The sequence below is a fragment of the Bombina bombina genome, chromosome 1 (assembly GCF_027579735.1).
Source record: "Bombina bombina isolate aBomBom1 chromosome 1, aBomBom1.pri, whole genome shotgun sequence".
NCBI lineage: Eukaryota > Metazoa > Chordata > Amphibia > Anura > Bombinatoridae > Bombina > Bombina bombina.
This window is the reverse complement of record NC_069499.1, coordinates 215,911,829-215,930,411: the sequence shown is the minus strand read 5'-3', so window position 1 is coordinate 215,930,411 and position 18,583 is coordinate 215,911,829. Positions and strand designations below refer to the sequence as shown.

General features: G+C 39.1%; 1 protein-coding gene across 1 annotated transcript in view; it reads right to left on the bottom strand.

Annotated features, from left to right (window-relative positions):
* The window catches only part of RDH12 (retinol dehydrogenase 12), an 85,460-nt gene that overhangs the window by 47,578 nt on the left and 19,299 nt on the right, over positions 1 to 18,583 (bottom strand). Inside the window, exon 2 of the mRNA XM_053697843.1 lies at positions 10,980 to 11,098. Within this exon, the coding sequence (XP_053553818.1) occupies positions 10,980 to 11,098 (119 nt within the window). The remainder of the gene's footprint in view (positions 1 to 10,979; positions 11,099 to 18,583) is intronic.

The window sequence follows — 18,583 nt, the reverse complement described above, 5'->3', positions numbered from 1 at the left end:
ATATATTTACCCTCCTGGATTGTAGGTAAAATAGTTCGAATGGTTTCCATTTTGAACGATGGAACCCTGAGGAATTTGTTTAGAATTTTTAAATCCAGAATTGGTTTGAAAGTTCCCTCTTTTTTGGGAACTACATGTTCCGCTGTTGGAACTGGGTGTATCACTCCCATCTTTAAAAGGTCTCCTACGCAATGTAAGAATGCCTGTCTCTTTATCTGGTCTGAAGATAAGCGAGACATGTGGAACCTTCCCCTTGGAGGAAGTTCCTTGAATTCTAGAAGATAACCCTGAGAGACTATTTCTAGTGCCCAGGGATCCGGAACATCTCTTGCCCAAGCCTGAGCAAAGAGAGAAAATCTGCCCCCTACTAGATCCGGTCCCGGATCGGGGGCTACCCCTTCATGCTGTCTTGGTAGCAGCAGCAGGCTTCTTGGCCTGTTTGCCCTTGTTTCAGCCTTGCATTGGTTTCCAAGCTGGCTTAGCCTGGGAAGCGTTAACCTCTTGTCTAGAGGCTGCAGAGTTAGGAGACGGTCCATTCCTGAAGTTACAAAAGGAACGAAAATTGGACTTATTCTTAGCCTTAAAAGGCCTATCCAGTGGGAGGGCATGGCCCTTTCCCCCAGTGATGTCTGAAATAATCTCCTTCAATTCTGGCCCAAAAAGGGTCTTACCTTTGAAAGGAATATTAAGCAATTTCGTCTTGGAAGACACATCCGCCGACCAAGACTTTAGCCAGAGCGCTCTGCGCGCCACAATTGCAAAACCTGAATTTTTCGCCGCTAACCTCGCCAATTGCAAAGCGGCATCTAAAATAAAGGAATTAGCTAACTTAAGTGCGTGAATTCTGTCCATGACTTCCTCATATGGAGTCTCCTTATTGAGCGACTTTTCTAGTTCATCGAACCAAAAACACGCCGCCGTAGTGACAGGAATAATGCACGAAATTGGTTGGAGGAGGAAACCTTGCTGAACAAAATATTTTTTAAGCAAACCCTCCAATTTTTTATCCATAGGATCTTTGAAAGCACAATTGTCCTCAATGGGAATAGTCGTGCGTTTGGCTAGCGTAGAAACTGCCCCCTCAACCTTAGGGACTGTTTGCCATGCGTCCTTCCTTGGGTCGACCATGGGGAACATTTTCTTAAATATAGGAGGTGGGACAAAAGGTATGCCTGGTTTCTCCCACTCCTTAGTCACTATGTCCGCCACCCTTTTAGGTATCGGAAAGGCATCAGGGTGCACAGGGACCTCTAGGAACTTGTCCATTTTCCACAATTTTTATGGAATGACCAAAGAGTCACAATCATCCAGAGTAGTTAGTACCTCCTTAAGTAAGGCGCGGAGATGCTCTAACTTAAATTTAAACATCACAACATCAGGTTCTGCCTGTTGAGAAACTCTTCCTAAATCAGAAATTTCTCCCTCCGACAGACCCTTCCTCACTGCCAATTCTGACTGGTGTGAGGGTATGACAGATAAATTATCGTCAGCACACTCTTGCTCTTCCACTGTATTTAAAACTGAGCAATCACGCTTTCTTTGAAATGCTGGCATTTTGGATAAAATATTAGCTATAGAATTATCCATTACTGCCGTTAATTGTTGCATAGTAACAAGCATTGGCGCGCTAGATGTACTAGGTGTCGCCTGCGCGGGCATAACTGGTATTGACACAGAAGGAGAGGATAGTGAACTACCCCCACTACCTTCATTTGAGGAATCATCTTGGCAACCTTATTAAATGTGACAGTACTGTCCTTACTTTGTCTGGACGCCATGGCACAATTTTCACATACATTTAAAGGGGGGACCACCTTGGCCTCCATACATACAGAACATGTTCTATCTGAAGGTACAGACATGTTAGACAGGCTTATACAGGCTATTAATGCAATAAAACCGTTACTGTCTCTTTAAATGTTAAACAGAGCACACTTTATTTCTGAATGTGTGAAAAACTATGAAGGAAATATCCGATCCTTACCAAATTTGCACCCTAGTGTCTTAATGCTTTGAAAGTATTGCACACCAATTTTTAAGTTTGTAACCCCTTAAATGAGAAAACCGGAGCTATTTTATCAAATTAACAATTTTAAACCCACTACAGTCCCAGCCACAGCGTTTGCTGCGGCTTCACCTGTCCTTGGGGGTTATTCGTCACAGAAATAAGCCTTCCCGAAACGTTTTTAATGGCCACCAGACCCTCTCACATGAAGCTGCATGCACTGCATCCAGAAGAAACTGCGCAATTAAGCCGCGAAAATGAGGCTCTGCCTACTAGAGTGAAAGGCCCTTCCTGACTGGAAAAGGTGTCTAAACGACTGCCTGGCGCTTAAAAACGTTACCAAAGTATTTTCAAGTTTTAAAACACTTCAAACAACATCTAAATATCGAATAAATCAATCGATTTTGCCCACAATAGTGTCAACCAGTATATAGCCCATTAATAAGCCTTCATTCTGTTTTGAGCATTACCAAGTCTTGTTAGAAAATGGACTAGTCATACCTTGAGCAGAAAAGTCTGCAAACTGTTCCCCCCAACTGAAGTTCTCTGGGCTCAACAGTCCTGCGTGGGAACAGCAATTGATTTTAGTTACTGCTGCTAAAATCATACTCCTCTTTTAAACAGAAGTCTTCATCCTTTTCTGTTTTAGAGTAAATAGTACAAACCGGCACTATTTTAAAATAACAAACTCTTGATAGAAGAATACAAAACTACAACTAACACCACATACTCTTCACCATCTCCGTGGAGATGCTACTTGTTCAGAGCGGCAAAGAGAATGACTGGGGGTGGAGCCAGAGGGGGGGGGCTATATGGGCAGCTTTTGCTGTGCTCTTTGCCATTTCCTGTTGGGGAAGAGAATATTCCCACAAGTAAGGATGACGCCGTGGACCGGACACACCAATGTTGGAGAAATTGAATTTTTCAAATATTTTATACTCTGCAGTTGGTATAACAAGTCTTTTAAAATACATTAATGGAAAAACAATTGTACAGTGTACTGTCCCTTTAAGAAGACTAATCTGAGCCTTCTGCTCAGCCTGAAAACGTGTTTGTGACTGTAGCTCACAAAGCTCTTATATTATAAAGTCAAAGGGTATGAAATGATGTGTTCTCAATAGTAATAAAGATTTGAAAGGTGGTAATAGTGAATCTCAAATGCCAATTGGTTGTAAAAGTTTGGAGTGTTAGAGTGTGGTCAACAGTGCTGAATTGTAGATAGAGTAAGATGGGTTAACAGAAATGTCCTTTATCACCGTATTGATTGCAGTGTTGGAACAAAAAAAAACCACAGCAAATAGGTGCGCACGCTTTAAAGGAGAATGTGTGAGGATTGTTTAAGATTTGTTGAGAGGTGGGTGATCATTATTAGAAAGCAGCGATCAAGGAGGATTGTTGAATGATAAGCAGGCAGATTACTCATTTTCTGTAACAAATACAAAAAGGATTAAGGCCTGTGGTTAAAGAGACATAAGTTAACCAATATGTTAAAGGGACATTAAACAACCTCAAGATAGTAATATAATTGTTTAATTACAAGTTGTAAAACATTGCAATTATTTATTTTTTTCTCCTTTCCTGTAATTAAATTCTGAACATTGTGGGCTTTCCAGTTCATGTTAAAGGGACAGTCTACACCTTAGTCATCTTAAAGTCTTACTTTAGATTAAGATGCAAATATCCTCCTGCAGCCCTTTCTACATCATGCAGCAGTAATAGTAAAAAATTTATTTTAAAATTAATTTTGTTTTTGGTCACTTTGAAATGGCTGAAAAGCTCTGCCCACTGATGACTTCTCTAGTCAAATTACAAACCATATAAATATAGAAAGTATAAACCTCAAATTTATAGCCTCCTATGCCTAATAAAGACCACTTTTGTGCCCCTCACAATATCAAAATTCTATGCTGGCAAGAGGTAAATATAGGTATATACTGTACATACCATGAAATTACCAAAAACAACTTATCAATGTAAAGCCTTTAATAACTTATCAAAATAAAATTGTCTAGGGCCTTTAATCACGTATATGTTGCCTCTCATGAAAGTTAGAATAATCAATCCACCATGTAGGCGGACTTTGAATGTAAAAGCATATATACATATGTACACATTTTCTATTATTATTATTATTATTATTATATAAAAGTCCTGACTAATTGCTTAAAGTTTGGGCAATAAACTTAATATTTTAAAAACAACCAGAGACACATATATAAAATATCCAGGTCAAGTAACTTATAGCCAAATTTTAGTAAACAAAACCACTACTTCAATAAATATGGTATACAAGGTTCATCATATTTTAACATTTGGGCACACAGAAGTGTTATTGCACATCTTTTCTTTAGATTCTTAAAAGAAAGCACACGGAGCTCCACAAGCTCCACATTTTTAGACAGAGAGACAACACCACAGTGATATTGCAGTCTAATCTTCCCAACATTTAGGATAAGGGAGCAAAGCCCAATAAAAACCACATCACGATGTCTGTTAAGTAGCTTAACACTAGGTGGAATTCAGTATCTTAAAAGTACATATGCTAAGATGTATTGCGGCAAAATGCAGTCATACTAGTTTCATCATCTGTAAGTTCCACTGGTTAATATTAAAAGCTAAACATATAAATCTTAGATTTGCCATCATAAAGTAACTATTGCTATAGAAAATAACCTTCATGATTAATGATAAGCAGCACTCAAGATACTGAATCACCAGATCTCATCTATAATAGGGACTCACTTAATAAAGGATGCGCGTTAACATGGATGAACTACTCCCACTCCATCTTAAGTCCATTATTTTATATCCCCATCATCTCTGGGTAGTTAAAACAGTCTAGCATCAGCAAATGGGAAATTTGCAAAAAAGATGTCCATAGTCAACGCAATGTAAGAAAATATTTTGTCCTTAAAAATAGGAGTCTGTTCCCACTGAAGATATTGCAAAGCACAGATGTTTCCCCGGTTTACTCTATGAGTAATCTTAGCTCACTCCAAATTGTTAGACCACAGAAGACTCATTGATCCACAGTTCATCTGATTCTCTGTTACTCGATTTGGTCAACAAACCAGAGAGAGGGAAGCCATCTTCTTAGATTGGCACAACACGTCCCCCTTCTCCCTCCTGACTAGCTTTCTCTCTGAACTACAAGGGGACTAAACTACCCCTTGGGAAGTTTAGCGCATTAGCAGAAGCCAGTACAAATGAGAAAGCAGTATCTTCCATGTTCCAACATATCCAATGATCCGAATCCAAGGTGCGGGGTCAAATACAGCATAACACACTTCAATCAATTCAGCAAATGCTGTAGTGCTCATATAAAGTAAAGTCTAGTTAAGATGCTGTGGGGGTCTTTAAGATAATCGGCAGATTAGCTTGTTCACCTCGGCAGCTTCAGACATTATGTCCAGAGATGGCTGCTGCCTGCACAAGCCCTTGAAAGTTTTTATATTGCATACTTTATCTAGATCATGAAAAACATTAACAGGACATGAAACCCAAAAGGTTTCTTCTTTCACGATTCAGATAGTAAAATATATATATTTTTTTTAAATTGCATGTTCTTCTATTGTCAAATTTTCTTAGTTCTCTTGGAATCTTTTGTTGAAAATCTGGGATGTAAGCTCATGAGTGTGCACATGTCTGGAGCACTATATGGCAGCAGTTTTGCAAGAATGTTATAAATTTGCAACAATACTAGATGGCAGCACTATTTGTCATGTAGTGCTCCTTCCTAGGTATCTCTTCAACAAAGAATACCACGGGAACAAAGCAAATTTGTATGCTCTGAATCACATAAGACATTTTTGGGGTTTCATATAACTTTGGCCTTTAGTGGCCCTTTAATCTGTGTCTGATAGAGTCCCTTCTGTTTTTGATCAGCATCATTTTGCACTGAGAGACAAGTGGTAGCTGGAAGTGCAGTTACCAATGAAGGGCAATAAAAGTGGAGAATAAAAAGAACAAAGCTGACATGACAGAATAGAACAGATAAAAGTAAAAAAAAGAATGTAGAAGTTGGGGCAGAAATCAATTAGAATATGCGGCGGGAACTGGTCAGATAAAAGGTTTAAGCACATCAAGGAATGCTAGCTACAAACAAACCGCATAGATGATTTTATAATGGTAGAAATAGAGCATGAAGTGGATGAGAACAATACTTGCACATAAAAGCTGGTTTATCTACCACAGAAATACTTATGTAAAGACAGAAATGGTGCAGAGACTGAACACAAAACGTTCTCTGTATGGCAAAACATCAGGTGATTATGTAGCAACAAGCCTATATATAATGACAGAGAGGGTAACATCAGATGCAAGAGATGTTCCGTTTGCTGTAATATGCAACAAGGCAGATTTTTTATGGATAAATTTGGAAAGACCTTTAAAATAAAAGGTAAAATTAATTGCAGAAGTGAAGGAGTAATTTATTTAGTTTTCTGCAATTGCCCCATGTATTACGTAGGGAAAACCTACAGGGAATTAAAGGAACGGATCAAAGAACACAAAAGGGACATCTCGAATTAAATTAAGACTAGCAGTGTAGCAAGACATTTCAAAAAATTCCATGAGAGTAATGTAGAATCTTTAAGGTTTTTAGGTTTGGAAAGGGTAGACTTGTCTATCAGAGGAGGTAACCTTGATAAATTACTTCTGCAGAAAGAGTGTAGGTGGATCCTTGACCTTAAAGCCTTAAAACTATACGGTCTAAACAAAGAAATAAATTATGCTCCGTTCCTTTAGATTTTGCAATTAGTATTATAGATTTCGGTCTAAACTATCCCAGGGACCTCTATCCTTAGGTCTGAATAAATAACAGATATTGTTAGTTTTGAATGTATTATGTAAAAATGCCTTACATTATTTTATGAAGTGTTTGAAAATGTAAAAGTAAAGGTGAATTTATTGTTCTAAATATTAAGAAATGGCTGCAATATTGTGCAGATCTATCTGTAAAAAGTTACATTTTCAGACACAGTAATCACTTGGAAAAAAGTTAGTGAACAACCGGTTAATAAATCACTGCATACTAAGATACCAGTATCATTTCACCTATATGGGCGGAGTAACAGAACGGCTCGAAAGTCGGTGACCTGATGAATTAGAAACAAGTCAGATGAAGCCCTGGAAGTTTACACCAATAAAGGTGAAACGCGCGTTGCTAGTTGCAATCAGTTTGTGAGAGGGTTACAGCTGTACCCTCCATGTTCTTTGCTCACCGGAGATATCGGAATCACAGTGGTGGTTGAGATGCAGGTACACTCATGGAAGGGAAACCGTCACAACTGCAGAGAGAAAGAGGAGGAATGGATGGCGTAAATCATAGCTGTCTTGTAAGTTGGATATAGAAGCAAAACTGCTAAGAGAACCTACAATCAAGGTAAACGCAGGATAAGTAAGCTGCGGTATAAAGTTGCATGGCACTCATATGACAACGGTGATACATTTGCCTACCTGGTGAGGCGGACGTCCTTATGTGATATGATACAAATGGTTAAAGGATGTTAAAAATGACTCTGCTAGGGGAGGAGCCAACAGCCAAGGAGAGCAGTCGCATCTGCCCTGTGCTCTAACAATGGAAGGCATATAAACAACCAAATTAAAGCCAATATACCACTTTTAATGCCTGCTCTTTTTGGTCAATGACAGAGAAGAGGGTGACACAGCATTTGATCTATTTTTTATTTTTTTTTGGGAGGTCAAGTCTCCCATATGATCTCCATAACAAGACGCCGATACTTGGGGCCTAGGCGACCCCCACGAGGGAAGTAGCTGGTGGTTACCCAAGTCCCTACGGGGGCTGTGCTCTATAGATATGTTGGGGATCTGCGGAACCTCTCCTGCTTAAGACGACTCAGCAGCCTAACCCCTATACTTTACCGAACACTTCTGTGCCTCTACCAGACTACATCAGCCGGATGCAATACCATGGAGATCTCCCACAATGCAGTATGCCCGGCAGGCACCCTGAGGCTAATCATGTCTCTCTTGAAAAATATGTCCGCTCGTCTAGACCAGCATTATGTGGGTTGTATAGCTGCTCTACAGACTGCAGCCAGTCCACCCTCTCTCCCACCAGTTGAACCTTACTTTACTAACGGCCCATCAGACACCACGCTGAATAAGCAAATACAGAAGGAAGAACAGCAGCCACTTGAGGTCTCAGGGGAATAATTGTGGTTAGAGGATCCAGCGCAGCCTACCGCACACGCTGTAAGCATCTCGGCAGAGCTAGCAAAGCTTCAGAGACCTGCAGCGATAAGAGCATCACCGAAAACGGCTAAAATACGTTGGAAGTAATTACTGAAAAGCCACTCACATTCTATTTTCGATATGAGGCTGAGCGGGCGCGGTGGTTGTTCCCTTGGGACCGAGTGGCGGAGTACCGGAAAGCTAATCTTTGTGGTCCCTACTGATTGGAGAGGGGATCCTTTTGACCCGGGTGGTTGATAGCCCTTCCTGTGTACACAAATGGCGCACCTGAGAGGTGCTAGCACAGTGACTCATTAAAATATATGCTGAATTGAGCCTTTTAGTCTGCGCTGCTCTCCCTTTCTGCTTAGGAACCTAAGGATGGTTAAAACACTCACACTTCGCTAGTTTTATATGAGCTAGCTGTCCGGAGGTAACGAAGCCTTAGAGCTAGATAGCCCATCAGTCCCTATAACTACCCTCCTGATAGCAACACAAGGTGAAACCTACCCATGAGGGACCTAGGACATGACCCATCACACCGCTTGTCATACGGGAGATCCCTGATAATCTACATGTGATCAGTCCGAGATCACTGAAAACAGACATCGGTTAACAACTGGGAGGTCCACATATATCAGAGGGCAAAGCTCCCTTGTTCGTACTCTCATTGTGACTTTATAGTTTACTATGATTGTTTTTGCTACTAGATGTTTTACACATGTTTCTGGGTAGGGGGGGTTGAGCCTTGAAACACCTTAACATAGAACAGGTAAGAAACACCTTAATAACCTAAAAATGAAAAACCAGTCTGGACCTGATCAAATCCCAGCAATGCTGTTGAAGCTTAGTGCGCCGGCAATTGCTAAACCTGTCACAACCCTAATTAATAAATCCTTGGTGTCTGAATACATACCCAAACTTTGGAAGACTGCAAGAGTAGTGCCTATCCATAAAAGTGGGGAGAAAACCTTGGTTTCTAACTATGGCCCAATATCATTGCTCCCAGTATTGTGAAAAATCTTAGAAAATTGCGTCCATACGCAATTATGTGAATATTACCAACAATCTAACTATCTGACCCCTGATTAATCAGGTTTTCGTACAAATCACTCCACTACAACTGCCCTCCTAAAAGTTTGCAACAACATCCAAACTGGAAAGGAACAAGGAGACCTAACTGGAGCTATTTTCCAAAGGCCTTTGACACAGTAGACTAAAACATACCATTGCTCAAATTAAAAAATAAATCAGGTATTAGTGATCATCCGCTAACCTGGTTTTGATCATATGTATTGGATCAATAACAATATGTCTCCATTTCTGACAGGGACTACCTCCCTCTCCCAGTCACGTGTGGTTTTCCCCAAGGTTCCATTCTCGGCCCCCTACTATTCACATTATTTATAAATGATCTGCCTAATGTCTGCAAATCTTCAACTGTACATATGTATGCAGATGACACGGTAATCTATGCAAACAATTCCGATCTGCCGCAGCCGCTAAACGCTGACAAAACTGTCAAAATTATCTTTGGAACGGGACCTAAACTACAAAATTCCCATCTATGCATCAAAACAAAATCAAATTGCACACTGACCGCAGTCCACTCTTTTAAATACTTGGGTATGTTAGACCCCAATCTATCTTTTGGCCTCCATATAGAAAAACTTGCATCTAAACTTTATCCAAAACTAGGTGCCCTGTACAGAAACAAATCCTGCCTCAGCCCTACAGTAAAGGAAAAGATTGTACAGCAAATGCTGATGCCAATCGTGGATTATGGGGATGTAGTATATGCACCTGCGCCGCAAACTCACCTTAATACATTGTACAACTCGTTCTGTCGCTTTGTGCTACAATGTAACTACAGGACCCACCATTGTGACATGCTAAAAGAACTAAACTGGCTGTCGCTGGAATCCAGACGCACCCTCCATCTTTCCTGCCTTGTGTTTAAAAGCTTTTCTGGAAAGCTCCCACCCTACCTGAGGAGAATGCTCTCACTGGCTATTCCCACCTCCTATAACCTCCGATCCAGTACCAGCACATTATTTAGCTTGCCTCAATACAAAAAGAAAGCAGCTCAATCATCCTTTTCCTACAGAGCACCACAATTATGGAATGACCTCCCTCACACTTTCAAACCTTCCCCAAGCCTAAAATCCTTTAAGAGATCCCTCTCTGCATATCTCAAAAAAGAATGCACCTGTCATGGTTGATTATATATTTCCTACCTGTTCTAAGTTAAATTTTTGTGCATATATTGTGTTTGTATTTTATTGTACCCATTGTATCAATTCAATGGTTTGTGTACCAAGGACATACTTGAAAACGAGAGAAATCTCAATGTATCTTTCCTGGTAAAATATTTTATAAATATACATACATACATACATACTAGGAATATATTTCTCCATTTCTATGTTTATATAGTGAAAATTACAGACAGATGGGTTATATCCTGGTACAGATTAAATGTAAGAGCCATATTACAGTGGCATTGCCGAGGGGGGAGGGGGGAAACTAGCTCCACAACAATGGTCGTCCCTTGCTTTCCTGCCCAGCTCTTCTCAGTCAGAGCATGCTCCAACATCATGACTGGTCCTACATCCTGCTGTACCATCCACAAATTACTGCTAGAAGTGCCCCCCAGGTACACATTTAATTTTTAGAGAAGCCACTGCCATGATATTATTAACTATTGCTGAAGATTTGTCTTGCATAACAACCAAACTAGAACTCAAATACCCCCTGGTTAAACATAAGAGTCAAGTACCTCGCCTGGCAAGATCTCTTGCGGTCTCTTTCCCGATTCCGGTGTTTGCTCCTGTAACTATAACCACCTTCCCATGAAGCTTTGCATCAGATTTGCAAACTCCCCCAGCAACAAACTTCCTGTAAAAAAAATAAATAATGTTATTTAATATTAGATTTAACTAGCATAAACATGTTATAATCAACTACTCATAGAATGTCTAGAATTTTAACAGAGCTTTTGGAAGAATGTTCTTGGAAAAATATACAGAACGTGTTAAATAGCCATTATATAGCACAATTTACAAGCTGCTAGGGCGGATTTGATTAGTTGTTTACAATTAGATTCCAACACATTTAAAAATTTTCCCATAACAACGCCTATTTATAATTTATTCTCTAGGATCTTCATTTGCATCAAATATAAAACTCCAGGCCATGTCAGTAAAATACCAACTAGATTGCAATCCCAATTCTACAAGATTTACATGGCAGAGGGCAGTCTGAATATTAAAATGCAACACTTTTCTCTCTATCATTTTAAGGAGGACTCTTGCAAATAATCTACACAGGTGGGGTGGAGGTAAAATTAAAAAAAGAGAAAGAAAATTAAACAGGAACTAATTGGTGGAGTGTTGACAGTGATGATAGAATGGAGACCATGTGAAGGAGATGGATGATCTAATCATTCCTTTGCCATTATGGCGTTTCTTTTTTCACTTGTCCACTGAAACCTTAAAAAGCATTTTGGCTCACTCTGCCAAATTTGTTCTGTAGCAGCTAATCTGATACTTATTTTTACCATAAATTGTTTAACCACTTTCACATTAGCACTTTCCTTGATGAAGACCTTTACATACTGCCCAACATTTCCATCAAGAAGTGTGAGTGAGCTACATTGGGAGGTTGCGGTTATGAGCGAAATGTGAATGGGTAAGTGAATGTCTGGGCAGGTAAGGGGCGTAACTTACACAGCCCCTTAAAAAGGGAGACAATGAATGGCTGCAGGCAGTTGGGAGGTATGCCTTTATGTTCACAAGTCACATTGGGCAAGCCTTCAAACAGGACAGCCATATTGTTTATATATAATATTCCTTTAAGTGAATAACAACAACAATAAATATTATTAGGAATTTTTGCATCTACCATTGGCACCCAAGAGATGTATGTTGAACTATTCTAACATCATGCAAAAAACTGTAATCAAAGAACAAAACTATTATTCGAATGTGACGTTCTAGTATAAAGATAATGATATGTTAGTTTTATTAATTTTAAATTATTGTTTATTTATATGTTCAACTCAAATAGGTTAAAAACCTAGTAACTTGCACTCCTGAAACACCCCCATTGTGCTACTGGGGGAGCATATGTGTGTATGACTGCTTTTCATTTGCTAAACCTTTTGCAGGGGATAAATATATAGTTCTAGTAAATGAAAGGAATTTGTCTAAAAATTAAAAGGGACACTCAACCCAAAATGTTTGTCATGATTCAGGTAGAGAATACAATTTTAAACAACATTCCAATTTACTTCTATTATCTAATTTGCTTCATTCTTTAGATATCGTTTGTTGAAGATATAGTAATGCACATGGGTGAGCCAATCACACAAAGCATCTATGTGCAGCAACTGATGTTATCTAGGTATGCTTTTCAGCAAAGGATATCAAGAGAATGAAGCAAATTAGATAATAGAAGTAAATTATAAAGTTGTTTAAAATCACATGCTCTTTCTGAATTATGAAAGAAAAAATGTGGGTTTCATGTCCCTTTAAATTCCTGACATGAAACAAGTGTTTTCATTTTTACAATAGAATATCTCTAAAATGTCATATCAGTAAAGAAAATAAACAGCAAGTTTAGATTTTTTTTTTATTACAGCATCAATAAAACAAAATCATACACAAAAACTATAAAGGTGGATGCAGACCCAAACCAATTGGAGGGTTAGAAGATCTGTCGCTCTGTCCCTACTTTGCTTCCCCTTCAGAGCAAATGTCCCAGTTTGCAGATCAAAACCAGCGCCTGCCCCCCATCAACTTGAGATTCACAGGGTTCCAACCAAGAGAAGCTGCCCACCAAACACCCACAATTCTGCCCCTTTAACTCCACCAACAAAATACATGTGTGTCACTGCCACAAGTTCTCCTCACCTCCCAGTCCACCTCTTAAAAATATAAAAAGGGACATAAAAACACTCAATAAATGCTAGATAGAATGATGCATTCAAAGAAAAGATTAGTCTGAGAATAACCTGTAGATATAAAGTTTCATTAGCTGTTTAAATATTGACAAAATAAGTGTAATGTTTAAGTGTCTATAAAATAATGGGAGCTGCCATGTTGTAACTGAGGTTACCTTCTCTGCTGTGGCCAATTAGGGGCAGTTATAAATAGGTAACTAGAGTGTGCAGCCAATGGCTGAGTGGAATATAACAATGTTCCGGAGTTCCATTTCTAACAGCAACTGAAATGCTCACAATTTCAGAAAGGAATTACAGGAAAGGGGGGGGGGGGGGATAAACAATGAAAGTATACTGCAGACTTTTGCACAATAAATAGTGATTATTTTGGAATGTTTTAAAGACATGATATATACAGAAATAATACGTTTTATAATTGGAATTAATTATGTAAAGTCAGGACAAAGCTCTGCGAGGATAAAGGATGGATTAACCTCCACTTAATGTTCAGTATATTTAGAGTACATGTTTATAACTTCTATTTTCAAAGATGACTATGATGCACTGGAGAAAATATAGAGACACATGGGAAATAAAATACATTAAACATTTTAATATTCAGAATGCCTTTATATCACATTAAAAAAAAAACAAAAAAAAAAAAACACACCTTTTAGCAAACCAAAAATATCAGTCACCAATATCTAACTGACCTGCTTAAAAATATATAGAATATTTAAAGTGACGGGACACTCAAAATATTCATGTGTCAGGATTCAGACAGAGCATACTATTTTATACAACTTCTTAATTTACTTACACACCTTGAAATTGCAGGTTTTTGAAATGTAAAGACAGAAACATCAACAATGTCATCTCCCAAAAAATAAATCTAGAGGGAAAAAACACATGTGACCATCTTTCGTATTCTATAAATGACTGGGCTATGGGGTAGAGTGACAAGAGAGAAACCCTCTTACAAAAAAGGAACATCAAAGCTTATATAATTGATACCAAAATATTTATTCAGTCACCCCAAACAATGTGAGAAAATGTGCCCAAAAGCCAATTAAGCTTATCATCCAAGGAACACCATATAGACATAGAATAGAATGTGCATGATGGTGGTGGTGGTGGTGGTGGTGGTGGTGGTGGTAACATCATGCTTTGGGGCTGCATCTCATCTGCTGGGTCAGGGACTATTGTCAAGGTAAATGGGATAATAAATAGTTCCAAATATAAAGATATTTTGTTAAAAAAAACTGCCGTCAGAAGCCTAAAGAGACATTTCATATTCCAACATGAGAAATACCCAAAGCACACATTCAAGTTAAAGGGACAGTCAACACCAGAATTTTTGTCGTTTTAAAAGAAAGATAATCCCTTAATTACCAGTTCCCCAGTTTTGCATAACCAACAGTTATAATTATAGACGTTTTACCTCTGTAATTACCTTGTATCTAAGCCTCAGCAGACTGCCCCCTTATTTCAGTTCTTTTGACAGACTTGCATTTCAGCCAATCAGAGCTGTCTCCATGGTAAATTCACGTGCATGAGCTCAATGTTATCTATATGAAACACATGAACTTACAGGGAGTGCAGAATTATTAGGCAAATGAGTATTTTGACCACATCATCCTCTTTATGCATGTTGTCTTACTCCAAGCTGTATAGGCTTGAAAGCCTACTACCAATTAAGCATATTAGGTGATGTGCATCTCTGTAATGAGAAGGGGTGTGGTCTGACATCAACACCCTATATCAGGTGTGCATAATTATTAGGCAACTTCCTTTCCTTTGGCAAAATGGGTCAAAAGAAGGACTTGACAGGCTCAGAAAAGTCAAAAATAGTGATATATCTTGCAGAGGGATGCAGCACTCTTAAAATTGCAAAGCTTCTGAAGCGTGATCATCGAACAATCAAGCGTTTAATTCAAAATAGTCAACAGGGTCGCAAGAAGCGTGTGGAAAAACCAAGGCGCAAAATAACTGCCCATGAACTGAGAAAAGTCAAGCGTGCAGTTGCCAAGATGCCACTTGCCACCAGTTTGGCCATATTTCAGAGCTGCAACATCACTGGAGTGCCCAAAAGCACAAGGTGTGCAATACTCAGAGACATGGCCAATGTAAGAAAGGCTGAAAGACGACCACCACTGAACAAGACACACAAGCTGAAACGTCAAGACTGGGCCAAGAAATATCTCAAGACTGATTTTTCTAAGGTTTTATGGACTGGTGAAATGAGAGTGAGTCTTGATGGGCCAGATGGATGGGCCCGTGGCTGGATTGGTAAAGGGCAGAGAGCTCCAGTCCGACTCAGATGCCAGCAAGGTGGAGGTGGAGTACTGGTTTGGGCTGGTATCAAAGATGAGCTTGTGGGGCCTTTTCGGGTTGAGGATGGAGTCAAGCTCAACTCCCAGTCCTACTGCCAGTTTCTGGAAGACACCTTCTTCAAGCAGTGGTACAGGAAGAAGTCTGCATCCTTCAAGAAAAACATGATTTTCATGCAGGACAATGCTCCATCACACGCGTCCCAAGTACTCCACAGCGTGGCTGGCAAGAAAGGGTATAAAAGAAGAAAATCTAATGACATGGCCTCCTTGTTCACCTGATCTGAACCCCATTGAGAACCTGTGGTCCATCATCAAATGTGAGATTTACAAGGAGGGAAAACAGTACACCTCTCTGAACAGTGTCTGGGAGGCTGTGGTTGCTGCTGCTGCACGCAATGTTGATGGTGAACAGATCAAAACACTGACAGAATCCATGGATGGCAGGCTTTTGAGTGTCCTTGCAAAGAAAGGTGGCTATATTGGTCACTGATTTGTTTTTGTTTTTGAATGTCAGAAATGTATATTTGTGAATGTTGAGATGTTATATTGGTTTCACTGGTAAAAATAAATAATTGAAATGGGTATATATTTGTTTTTTGTTAAGTTGCCTAATAATTATGCACAGTAATAGTCACCTGCACACACAGATATCCCCCTAAAATAGCTATAACTAAAAACAAACTAAAAACTACTTCCAAAACTATTCAGCTTTGATATTAATGAGTTTTTTGGGTTCATTGAGAACATGGTTGTTCAATAATAAAATTAATCCTCAAAAATACAACTTGCCTAATAATTCTGCACTCCCTGTATGCCCTCTAGTGGTGAAAAACAAGGGTGTGTGTGTGGGTTTTTTTTACTTAAAATGTTCTTAATTATTAACTATTTTTTTTTTCTCTATGGATTTTTGTTTGTTGGAATATCACATTACAGATGGCAAAAGTCTGACATTTACATTGTTGATATTTCTGTCTTCACATTTAAAAGGGACATGAAAGTCAAAAATATTCTCTTTCGTGATTCAGAAAGAGAATACAATTTAAAACAACTTTCTAATTTACTTCTATTATCTAATTTGTTTCATTATCTTGGTATCATTTGTTGAATGAGCTGCAATGCACTACTGGTTTCTAATGGAACAAATGGGTGAGCCAATGACAATCGGTATATACATGCATCCACCAATCAGCAGCTAGAACCGAGGTTCTTTGCTGCTCCTTAGTTTTCCTAGATAAACAGCAAAGGAAGCAAATTAAAATAGTAGAAGTAAATTGGAAAGTTGTTTAAAATTGTATTCTCTATCTGAATCATGAAAGAAACAAAACTGGGTCTCATGTCCTTTTATATCCACTGTATTTTATGAAGAAAAAAAAATATAATTCTCTTGGTATCCTTTGCTGAAGCAGCTATGTGCTACTACAAACTTGCTAAATACATTGGGTGAGCCAATTACAAGAGGCATATATGTGCAGCCACCAACTAACAGCTAGCTCCCAGTAGTGGATTGTTTCTTGTGAGACTACATGGGTATGCTTTTCAACACAGGATACCGAGAGAAGGGAAGCAACTTAGATAAGTGTATTGAATTGAAAAGGTTGTTTAACATTTTATGCTCTACAAATATACACATACATACATATATATATATATATATATATATATATATATATATATATATATATATATATATACACATACACATATACACACACATACATACACACACACACACTCATTGTTTCTGATTAGTTTAGGTGTGTATAACAAATGTATTAAGGTGGTATTCCTTTATAATTGTGTGCTTAACAGCAATAGGGTGGTTTAATTATCATGTAACCTATTAAAGGGAGAGGAAACCCCAAATTTCTCTTTCGTTTAGGAAAGAACATATCCTTGCCTGTGAATCCATTTTTGTGCAAAGCAATGATGACTGCACGCATTTCCTTGTAGGTAACCATGATTAACAGAGGAAGAATAATGATTTCCTTTTAAAGCTTCCAGTCTGTTATTCTAACTCAATCAGCATGACAGAGTGGTCTCCAGCCTTGTCCTCGTCAACACTGAAACCTGTGTTAATGAGAGAATCACTGACATGATGTCAGCTGGTTCTTTTGTGACAGGGCTGAAATGCAGTGGAATTGTTTTTTGGGGGATTAAGTTCATTTTCATGGCAAAGAGGGACTTTGCAATTAATCTGATCACTCTTCATATCATTCTGGAGTATATGCAAATTGCCATCATAAAAACCGAGGCAGCAAACTTTGTGTCATTCTCAAAACTTTTGGCCAGGACTGCATATTAAAACTGTAGCCTCTGCTGAATCGTTTGATCTAGATTGCGACGCCAACTTCTGTCCTGAAGATCCAGAACGGTGAGGTAAGCAGTGGCGGCCTAGAAGAGGGTCAGACCTTTACCAAACCCCATGGCAACCCGGGTACAACAGCTTTGAACATTGTCCTCTTCCCTCCACCCGCAGAAGCACGTAAACTTGTAAAGCTGTCTTCTTGCACCCTTAGTTTCCTATATGGTCTCCTATAACAAACTACATTACTCAATTACTCCTTCTCCCTCTCCACCTGCACTGTTCATTAGCACATCTCTCTTAAACTCACCTTACTTTTGTACTCATGAACTTTATCTATTCCTAAACACTCTATCCCCCCCCGTACTTCAGCCCAAAAACAGTCTCACTACTGCAAATCTGCTTCTCATCTCATGTCACTCTCTCTCTTGCTTATACTAGCTGCTGGCGACATCTCCCCTTATCCTGGTCCCTCACAACCTCCTAGCCTTTCACATCCCTGTGTGCCTTAACCACATTCCTCTTACATCTAAAACCACCTCCCCCTTCACTTGTGCACTCTGGAACTCTCGCTCTGTCTGCAACAAGCTCACTTCTATCCATGATCTCTTTATCTCCCTCTCTTAACCTTCTGGCTCTTACAGAAACCTGGCTCTCTGCTTCAGACACAGCATCCACTGCTCTACTGTCACATGGGGGTCTCCATTTCAGCCACACTCCTAGGTCTGGCAATAGACAAGGAGGTGGTGTTGGTATTTTACTTTCCTCTTGTTGCACCTTTCAACAAATACAGGCCTTCTCTTCAC